The 11162-nt window shown below is 35.9% G+C and overlaps 1 protein-coding gene across 1 annotated transcript in view; it reads left to right on the top strand.

Annotated features, from left to right (window-relative positions):
• The window catches only part of LOC107750458 (carboxypeptidase E-like), a 20449-nt gene extending 16318 nt beyond the window's left edge, over positions 1-4131 (top strand). Inside the window, exons 5-9 of the mRNA XM_016565827.1 lie at positions 717-899; positions 2190-2329; positions 2479-2578; positions 3517-3635; positions 3718-4131. Coding sequence (XP_016421313.1) covers positions 717-899; positions 2190-2329; positions 2479-2578; positions 3517-3635; positions 3718-3816 — 641 coding nt within the window. The 3' untranslated portion in view covers positions 3817-4131. The remainder of the gene's footprint in view (positions 1-716; positions 900-2189; positions 2330-2478; positions 2579-3516; positions 3636-3717) is intronic.
• Positions 4132-11162: the final 7031 nt, after the last annotated feature.

Here is an 11162-nt window from a genome sequence, read left to right as displayed (position 1 = left end):
GTAACTGCGCATGTGTCCTTTACTTGGTTCCTTATCATAAATTAATAAGCGGCATTTAAAACAATTATAAACATATAATACACACTGTTTCTCAATATTTAATTACAGCTTCAGATGCATGATATTTTCATCTCCTCCAAGCAGTATACACAAAAAGCACGTTCAACTCAGATAGTTGTCATGGTAATAAACGCCATAAACAGCAACCGTTCGCGTGTCAGTGCTTAATGCGCATCTCCTATATGAAAATATTTTTTTGGGGCCCTTGGCTTTTGGGGGCCCAAGGCGGTCACCTACCTTTGCCTAATGGGTAAGTCCGCCCCTGCGTGCAACTTAACCTCAAGCACGCTAGTTCAAACAACGGATTCTATCACTCTGAAAAGAATCATACGAGAACAGACGTGAATGCATCGCTATAAGTGCCTTATAGAGAGCTGAACATGCTCATGCAAACACTAACTACCATCCCTCAGGAGAGAGCAGAAAGGAAAGAGTTCCTTACCTGTCTCTTGTAGTCAGTCTCGTGAATGCATCATACTTAGCGCATCCAGCTTGCTCGAAGAGAAGACGTCATAGTCTGCCGCCTGCCAATGTCAAGTTCATTGTCGGGTTTAGACTCATGCTTCAGACAGCGGTCATGCTAGGCTTACCCCATAGCGCCCTCTAGAACTGATCATAAAATTTGATTGGCTATTTTTTTTCTGTTTGTCCACCAGGTTCTACTCATGAATATAGTGCTAGTCCAGATGATCTGGTGTTTAAGACTTTGGCTAAGGCCTACTCCAGCTATAACCCAGTGATGTCCGACCCAAACCGGCCGGCATGCCGCAAGAATGATGATGACTCCAGCTTCAAAGAGGGCATCACTAACGGAGGAGCCTGGTACAGTGTGCCTGGAGGTATAATGCACAGCTTCTGTAAATCACTCATATACTGTATTAATTGTGTTGTACATGTGACCATCTGAACAAAGGAGTTCATATTGGCACCGATTATTTTACATACTTGATCAGTGACCTAGAAATAGTGCAGAATCTTAAATATTTTAATACTGTGAAGCAGCTTTGAAACCGTCTGTATTGTATAAAGTGCTATCTGAATAAATCTGACTTGACTTTATTATTATTATTAAAGAATTTAACAAATATATATATATATACACACACACACAATTTATTAGAAATATAATAATAATAATAATTATTATTATTATTATGCAAAACATATACAATTTATTAGAAATATAATAATTTTGTGAAGCAGCTTTGAAACAGTCTGTATTATATAAAGTGCTATCTGAATAAATCTGACTTGACTTTATTATTATTATTAAAGAAATTAACAACACACACACACACACACACAGACACACAAATTATTAGAAATTGTGGCGGGAGGAGCAAACAGACACAGTTTTATTTAACAGAAATGAGGCAGCCGATCCATCACAAAATATAATAATAATTATTATTATTACTATTATGCACAACATAAACAATTTATTAGAAATATAATAATAAACATAACTGCAGGCAGCAGTTACCGTGGTTCAAGCGTTGTAAGAGCAATTATAGACATTTTTAAGGGGTCATGAACTGCCTTTTTTTCAGCCAGATTTTCAGTTCGGACCTTACCGTATAAATGATGCCATGTATTAATGTGCTTTCTCAGGACATTGTCTGATGTATATTTTTAAAAAAGGCAAAAAGCAGAAGGTTTAATACCAGATTTGTAAAATAAATCATAGAAATGTCATGAAAAAGGCATGGGAATTAATATGCCAAAAGCTGGCAATCGCATCTAGAGAATTGTGTGCTTCCAAATTTGTGGCAGCAGTTTGGACGGGCCTGACAGCGTGACCTGAACATCTTTGGGACAAACTGGAATGGCAGCTGCAAGCTTCACCCAATACCAGTTCCTGACCTCGCTGATGTTCTTTCAAATCCCCACAGCCATGTTCCAGCATTTAGTGGAATGCTTTCCTGGAATAGTGGAAGCTGTTATAGCAGCAAAGGAGGGATTAATGCAGATGGTTTTGAAATTAAATGTGCAACAAGTACATATGAGTGTATGTTTGGGTCTCCACATACTTTGACAATGTAGTGAATATAAAAAAAAAAAAGAAAAAAAGAAAGTCACTCAGTGTTAGTTGCCAACCTTTGATCTTTCCCTTTCTCTCGGTCTGTCAGGTATGCAGGACTTTAACTATCTTAGCAGCAATTGTTTTGAGATCACTCTGGAGCTGAGCTGTGATAAGTTTCCTCCTGAGGACGCACTCAAGCAGTACTGGGACCAGAACCGTAACTCACTGGTCAACTACATAGAGCAGGTACAGCCCAATTCTTTCTGATGCCTAGTTTTTGTTTGAAAATGCTGGCAGGCAGAGAGTTGTTTTGTTTTCTATCAAGCTCAGACTCGTGAGTCAGGATTAGAAGGGGGTAGGTTTCATCCCGTTTTGATCCCTCATGTCCTTCACAGGTTCACAGAGGAGTGGCGGGATTTGTTCGTGATCTCCAAGGAAACCCCATCTCAAACACTTCTATTTCCGTTGAAGGAATTGACCACGATATCACCACAGGTACACACACACACACACACACACACACAGGTTTGTTTTTGTGAAAAGTGGGGACATCCCATAGGCGTAATGGTTTTTATACTGTACAGACCGTATATTCTATTGCCCTACACCAACCCTACCCCTAAACCTACCCCTCACAGGAAACTTTGTGCTATTTCAGATTTTCAATACACTCCATTCTGTGTGATTTATATGCGTTTTGAAAAGTGGGGACATGGGGTAATGTCCTGAAAAGTCACCTTCTCCTTGTAATACCTATGTCATACCCTTGTCATTATACAAATTTATGTCCTCATTTGTCACAAAAACGCGCACACACACACACACACACACACACACACACAGCAATTTGAATTAATTAAAAAGGCTAGGCACAACTATATATATATATATTACTTGATCAGTGACCTAGAAGTTGTGCAAAATATTAAATATTTATTATTATAATTATTGTTAATTATTATACAATTGTATCAAATATAAATTATGATTGATACTTTTTTTTTAATGCCAGGTTTTGAATTTGGACCTTACATTTTATTCCATGGATTTATGTGCTTCCTCAGAAATATTATATTATATAACTAAACAAGCAATGAATAAAGTATTTTTTGTAACTTTTCAGAGAATTACAATATTACAAATATTTACAAAAAAAAAAAAAAAAGGGTTATTATTATTATATTTTAACAAATAATGAATAAAGAGTTTTTTAACTCTTCATGGAATTCTGTCTAGGAAATTCCTAGACAGCAAAAAAATAAAATAAATAGAAAGCAAAAAAAAACAAAAAAACACATTTCACCTTTAAGACATCTTTTGTTTAGGTTTCTGTTGAAAACGTAGTGTGTAGGACTCCCCTCTTGTGGCCACTTTTGGAAGTGAAATTTCAAATGTAAATCACTCTCCTTGTTTTTTTTATTTTCTTTCTTTAGCTAAGGATGGCGATTACTGGCGCTTGTTGGGTCCTGGTAACTACAAAGTGTCAGCATCTGCTCCTGGGTACCTCACTGTGGTCAAGAAAGTCGCTGTTTCGCATAGCCCTGCCACACGGGTAAACACACACCCTCTCTTCTCTCGCTTTTCTCATTGTATCTCATGTCCTATTCTGATGTCTCCATCTTTCTCACTCTCAGCTGGATTTTGAGCTGGAATCGCTGGAAGAGAGGAAGGAGGAAGAGAAGGAGGAGCTCATGGATTGGTGGAAGATGATGTCAGAGACACTCAACTTCTAACTTACCTGAGGCGGGGGCCATCACAAGCATTATGGGTGTAAAATATTTATTGTTGCTGTATGTGTGTGCTCATCAACTTAAAATAGCATAATTCAGTTTATTGGTTTGTTTTGATCGTTTTGCATTAGAGGTACTGCATTTTACCATTTATAACAGCCATATGTACATTAAGCCATTCATACATGTTAACAAAGACAGCCAGTGTTAAAGCTGGTCTAAATATTTGCATATATGGTTATCCTTGTAAATATGGATGAATATATGTATCTCCACTAAGTGAAATGCTATGTAGGTCTGGTGAAGTGCCCCTAAAGTCAAGTTGACCCTATTGCAGGGTTTTTGCGATTTAGATCAACCGGGTTAGTGTTACTTCAGAGCAAGTTTCCTGCAGTCATGCAAAGGTTATTACTGTACATGCACACACAGAAAAGAAACACGTAGAACACAGACAGTTGATATCGTGGAGGCCGATTGACCGATCTATCACTCTTTTGTAAAGTTGTGTTTTACATTGATATTGTGAGATTATTTTGTAGCTATGATCACCGATCACACCAACCAATCAGAGAGCACTGTGTTGTGATGAATGTACATGTCAGCAATGAATATTACTATTTATTCTGATTGTGACTGATTATGACTGAAGCCATTGTAGACTCATTTACATCTGATCTCAAGTCTCTTTCTGTTCCTGTGGGTTTCAATCAAATTATGCTTGATGTTTTGAATGGGAGTGCTTTTGATAAACCTGTTTCATTTATAAATGCTTTAATAATTATAACTTTGAATATCATATCCAGACAATTGCTCAGATGAAAAGAAAATGGAAGAGGTTATCAATTGAACTCCTATCTTATGTTTTAAGAACTATATAGGAAATTAAATAATTATGAACATATGATAGCTATAAATCTGTTCTGTGTTTGTAAAGCAGAGAGTTTCATTTCAGATCATATAACAGCAGATTTTAATGGCACAAACTAATAAAATAGACATTTGTTTAGATCTGATGGTTTTGTAATCAATACCAAACTGCACAATTGGGCCCGATGAAGTACTATCTGCGGTCTTTATTGAATTTTATTGTCTTTTTTTTTTGTCTCTTTCAGTATCTTTATAGTTAGTGTATTTCTGTAAATTACTATTTATTCTGATTGTGACTGATTATGACTGAAGCCATTGTAGACTCATTTACATCTGATCTCAAGTCTCTTTCTGTTCCTGTGGGTTTCAATCAAATTATGCTTGATGTTTTGAATGGGAGTGCTTTTGATAAACCTGTTTCATTTATAAATGCTTTAATAATTATAACTTTGAATATCATATCCAGACAGTTGCTCAGATGAAAAGAAAATGGAAGAGGTTATCAATTGAACTCCTATCTTATGTTTTAAGAACTATATAGGAAATTAAATAATTATGAACATATGATAGCTATAAATCTGTATTATCTGTGTTTGTAAAGCAGAGAGTTTCATTTCAGATCATATAACAGCAGATTTTAATGGCACAAACTAATAAAATAGACATTTATTTAGATCTGATAGTTTTTGTAATCAATACCAAACTGCACAATTGGGCCCGATGAAGTACTATCTGCGGTCTTTATTGAACGTTCTGTAATATATTGTCTTTTTTTTTTGTCTTTTTCAGTATCTTTATAGTTAGTGTATTTCTGTAATATGAAATGGCACGTTAATGCTGAATCAATCAACATTATGATCAAGTCTATAATCCTGCATTCAGAATTTCTCATTGATCCAAATGTTAACCATCTAGTTTGGGAAATTTCTTGATCTGAATTAAACCCAAGCTTAAACTTTCAATATTAATGTCATAAATTGGCATTTCAAGTCAGCTTATGTATTTCTCCTTTGAGACTTAAGTGGTATGTCTTGTATATGAATGTAATGATGGATTAATCGAATGATGCAATTCGCAACCAAAATAAACTTCCCTTTCTGTTGTCAGTCTGCTTCCTGTATTTCATCTTTCTATGCGATAAAACAACTTCCATCACAGTTGTCTGTTTTGTCTGAATAGCCGCAAATGCTAATATTAATAGTAATATAAGTGCAACAGTGTTGCAGTAGCATGTAGGGTCTAGAAACTAATCAGTCAGTTACTTCATTATAAGTTCCAATTCACTCATGCTCAGTCAACATGCCCAAAAAAAAACCACTGTAATGATAATATATTGCAAGCAGAGTAAATATCTCAAGTCCTAACCTTCATGACTGTATCCAATATCCAACAATTAAAAACATTCAACATCATAATTTTGGTCTAATCTGTTTTTTAAAAAAAAGAAGAAGAATCTGTTTTAAAAAATAAGAAAAAAAGACAGAGAGAAAAAATAATAAAACCACCCTTAATTATTAAATTAAAGGGACTATAGCAGGTATTGAGAATTCAGAAATCCTTGTTATTAGCGAAGAAGAAAAAGAAGTTGGAAATATCTTTGCAGCGATATACTGTTAACGAACATGCAGACGCCATCCTTGATGCTGAGATTGACATTTAGATGAATATGTAAATACGTGCTGCGTGCTTTCCTCATATAACAAAATAAACACAAACACACACACACACACAAACAGCTGTGAGAAAGCAGTGGTAAAGAAAGCATCTAATAATAACGATGTGGATATGTTTGCACCAGATCTGCAATTTCACTGATATAACTGATGGACTGGAGTCGTGTGGATTACTGTGATGTTTTTATCAGCTGTTTGGACTCTCATTCTGACGGCACCCATTCACTGCAGAGCATCCATTGGTGAACAAGTGATGCAATGCGACATTTCTCCAAATCTGTTCTGATGATGAAACAAACTCATCTACATCTTGGATGGCCTGAGGGTGAGGACATTTTCAGTAAATTAACATGCAATGCGACATTTCTCCAAATCTGTTCTGATGATGAAACAAATTCATCTACATCTTGGATGGCCTGAGGGTGAGGACATTTTCAGTAAATTAAAATTTTTGGGTGAACTGTTCCTTTAAGTCTCAAGCCGTTGCAATGTAAACGAATTTGCCTCTGAGATTAAGCAAAAGTTTGTGAACAAAGTCTTAAATTCGTAAGTTTACATATCTTCGGTAAAGGTAAAGTTCACTCTTCTTTACTGCTATTCGCAAAGTTCTGCAGTTAATGTAAAGTTGTGTAGACACGACGTTATTCAGCTCTATTCTGTGTAGTTGCTGGCATAGCAGATCCAAGCAATCTCGCCCATTTTTCATTCCTTACCTATTAGCATAAACCTGATCAATACTATTGATCAGAGAGGAGACAGCAACTGTATGGCAGTTCTCCTGTTAGCCCAAAGGGATCTCAGAATGCCTAAAACAGCAATACTATCTCTACTTCTCTCATTACTTCCCTGCGAGAGGGGTGAGAGTAGCATTGATGTGTTTAATTAGAGCTCAAAAATACACATGAGCTCCAGTCTCCCAGGAGAGCTGACACCGATATCGTATTGAACGCATTAAACAACAGCACAAAGTTTCACAAATGGCCAATTACTTTACTTTTGCACTCGAGTATTTGGAGTCTTGGCTTACTTTGGCATGTTGGACACTTTCTTTTCTGATTGTTTCTCCCCCTGCATTTTTCCTAAAAGTTCTGTTTGTTTTTTTTTTCTTTCTTTTTTCAAACATGGCCATGTCAAAATATTAGGCCTATATAAGGAAATGAAACCAGTGCAATATTGCAAGTAAAAAATTTTTTAATTGACATTACTATGAAATCAAATTTATTAGACATTTCTTGTGAACATCAACAGAGGGCGCTGCTGAAGCATTTTGTTAAATGTTGGCTAAAATGGACAATGAATGATAACTTATATGGTAGACATTTAGAGGAAGAGTTCTTATAACTTTTTTAATCAGCTCTCATGTACAAAAGTGCATATGTATCATTTAAATTATAGCCATGTTCCACACATTCATATGCCATTGAGACTCTAGTTTTAAATGAAGCAACATGTGAACTGACACAGAATGTTGTTTTACCCCATTTCCCCAATCAATGCACGGTGGCTAATGCTCATAAGGTGCCCACATTATCAGCCTTAACATACAAAATGTTAACAAAAGCAGTCCTGTGGATCTTTGCTGTGGTGCAGAATGAGTGTGAAATAGATAACAGACACATAAATGAGACAAAAGAGAAATTCAGGCATCAGGAATGAAAAAGACATGAGATAGATATGGTCACATGCTAGCTGTGTATTCAAGTGTGTGTGTGTGTGTGTGTGTGTGTGTTCGTAGGGCAGCATTGCTTTGATCCGAGACCTGTTTCAAATCCTCTCCTTTCAGTCCTCTTCCCTTTTTCTGTATTTCTCCTTTGTTCTTCGATTTTGATTCTCAAATACAGTATGTGTAAGTAAATGCATTTTGCACCTTTATAAATCATGTTAGTTGATCTACTGTATAATGGGCGATGGGCAACTAGTGTAATCTATTAACTAGGCTACACATATTAAGTAGACCTACCAGATATGGGTGTCATGCCATCAAATATTTTTAATATGACTGACTTTGTATTTAGCATGAATTTAATAAAAACATTGTAAGTTAGCCTACTAATTATAACACTTTCATTGTACAGAAAGAGAGCAAAGAACATTTACATTATCAAAGAACATTATCATTGACGTCTAGCCAGAGTTCAAACACTCTCAAAAACTCCCATTATAATCACTGAAGCTGTTTACACTGTCTTTCTTACATTCGTACACACATCTGCACTTGGTGTTTCTGATGAGAGCAGAATTCAGTCAGCGACACGCGCAGTGAACAAAACTCCGGGGCAGCATTGCTTTGATCCGAGACCTGTTTCAAATCCTCTCCTTTCAGTCCTCTTCCCTTTTTCTGTATTTCTCCTTTGTTCTTCTGGGTGGCCTAACCTTCTCTTCTTTCTCCAAATATCCTTCTATCACTGGGCTGTGAACACCATCCTAATCTGTGTGTGTGTGTGTGTACAGTATGTGTGTGGATGTCCAAAGAAAGAAAAATGAGAGAGAATCACATTAATGTTTGTGAGTATCTGTCGGTTTGAACTAGTGTATGTGTGTGTGTGTGTGTGTGTGAGTAAGAGAGAGAAAAGGGGGAGATGCTGGAAAGGTCATTGGGTCCAGTATATGTATTGTGATGGTAATCATGGGATTTGATCATCCTGTATTCTTCTATAGTCTCTTTTCTGTTTTACATGCTTTGGCATTCTCTGTGGCTGTAACAATTATCATTAAAAAAATGGTGGTGCAAAGCATTTTTTCAAAATAAATAAAAAATGGTGACAAATAACACTATTGTTATTTTTCCTTTATTATTATTATTTGCATATATTAAAATGAAATAATAAAATCGATGACTCATCTGAAAGCCTCTGATTGGCCATTGCATTCATAAGCTCAACAGAATTGTGTGTGATTGGTTATAATGCTCAGCGCTGTCTGTCTCTGGCTCAGCCAGCCAGCAAACGCAGATTTGAATTTAGAAGTTAGTGATGTGCCGCACATCACACCCGTGTGTTTGTATCAAATATAAAAAAATATTATTCGGCTATTTTTTTTATTTTGGAAGCTGCATTCAAAATCCACTTGGCTCAGAAACCTGAGGGGGCACGTGCCCCGGTTTGAATGGGCATGAAGCCTCTGCTTAGAACCCAGGGAATATTTACTATGGAAGCCCGTTTCCGCCACTGAATAAAAAATTAAAAAAGGTAATAGCGAGTTTTTATCTCACAGTTCTGACTTTTTTCTCAGAATTGTGAGTTATAAACTTGCAATTGTGAGTTATAAAGTCAGAATTGCGAATTTAAGAAAAAAAGTTCTGAGAAAAAAAGTCACAATTTCGAATTTATATCTCGCAATTCTGACTTTATTTCTAGTGTTTAGTCCACCTAAGGCCACCTAAACTGAGACCAATACCAGAGTGTGTTGAGACCAATTCAAGACCAAGACCAAACCAGCACTTCTCAAATTCATATGAAAGATCCACATTTATTGCCTGAGAAATATCTAATATTTAATCAATAAATACAATTACAATAATAAGACACTATAACAGAGCTGTTACCAATCAAATTAAATCACTAACAACAGAATTAATCTTTGCACTGCAGAGGAGGCACAGAAGCTGCATCCGAATTGGTATAGCCTAATTGCAACTGTAGAAATATTGTTATGATCAATGTTTTTAAAATAATAAAATTTTGAATAAAGAAATATGATGGAAAAATAAAATGAATATGAGTATCAGACTAATACCGCCAGTAGGCTAGGTGGCGGAAAATCACTTGAGTAAGTCACGGAATCATTTATTCAAAGGATTAGTTCAAACCAGCTGATTTATTTAGTAATGAAACACGGCTGTGTTGCTCGGAAACACACAACTGTTCTACAATGGATTTGTTTGGAACTACTTATTGCAGAAATAGCCATATATAGTAATTAAATTTGTGTCTAAAATGTAATTCACTTAATATTAACTTCTTGAACGTTTGTATAAAATCAATATCACGTTTCGCAATCGTGTTCATATTTGTGAAAACAGCTCTCATGCTCGTGTGATATTGCTTATGTTACAATATAATAACAAGATCTCATACAAGTACTTTTCTGCAATCATACCTTGAATTTTTTGGGCATTTTATTAATTTTGTTGAAATTTGCAAATTCCCATAGATTTGCATTGAATGAGATCCCCGGTTCATTCTGGGATCAGAACACTGATGGATTGGACTCTTTTAAGTAAGAACACCCTAGCAACTGTATAGTAATTTGCTAAAAAAAACAAAAAAAACACTCAGATTACCATAACAACTACATAGCAACACCCTGGCAAGAACCCACAACACTGCAGAATTATGGCGGTGAGTTTTGGACTACTCACATTTTCTTCAAAACATCTAGTTTAGTAGTACCATTGGCTGTAAGTATAGTTCAGACTTTGGTATTCTTGGCTATATTGCTGGTATGTGTTATAATCTTTTCTTCCACCTGTATGTGATTATGACTAACTCAAGCAAAGCAGCAATTACCCATGAGACACTTCTAAACTATATCTATTAATCATGATACATGCTGGGTTACTGTAGGGGAATCCAGCAGGGAATTAAATTAAGCTTGTGTGTGTGTGTGATGGAGAGAGAGAGAGAGAGTCCCTTTACCTTTCTTTTTCACTTTCTTTTGATACTCTTTCTTTAGTTTTATCTTCTTTGTCGTGATCCTGCATCTCTCTTTTTATTCAAACAGTACAGTGTAACCTCTTGTTCTTTGTCTTTGTAACAAAAGTCACATCCTGAATACAATGATAACTCTCTTTCTGCGTGTGTGTTGTAC

This window comes from Sinocyclocheilus rhinocerous, unplaced genomic scaffold (genome assembly GCF_001515625.1).
Source record: "Sinocyclocheilus rhinocerous isolate Xijiao unplaced genomic scaffold, SAMN03320098_v1.1 scaffold1, whole genome shotgun sequence".
NCBI classification, from domain to species: domain Eukaryota; kingdom Metazoa; phylum Chordata; class Actinopteri; order Cypriniformes; family Cyprinidae; genus Sinocyclocheilus; species Sinocyclocheilus rhinocerous.
The sequence above is the reverse complement of the archived record's forward strand: the minus strand, read 5'-3'. Positions and strand labels throughout refer to the sequence as shown.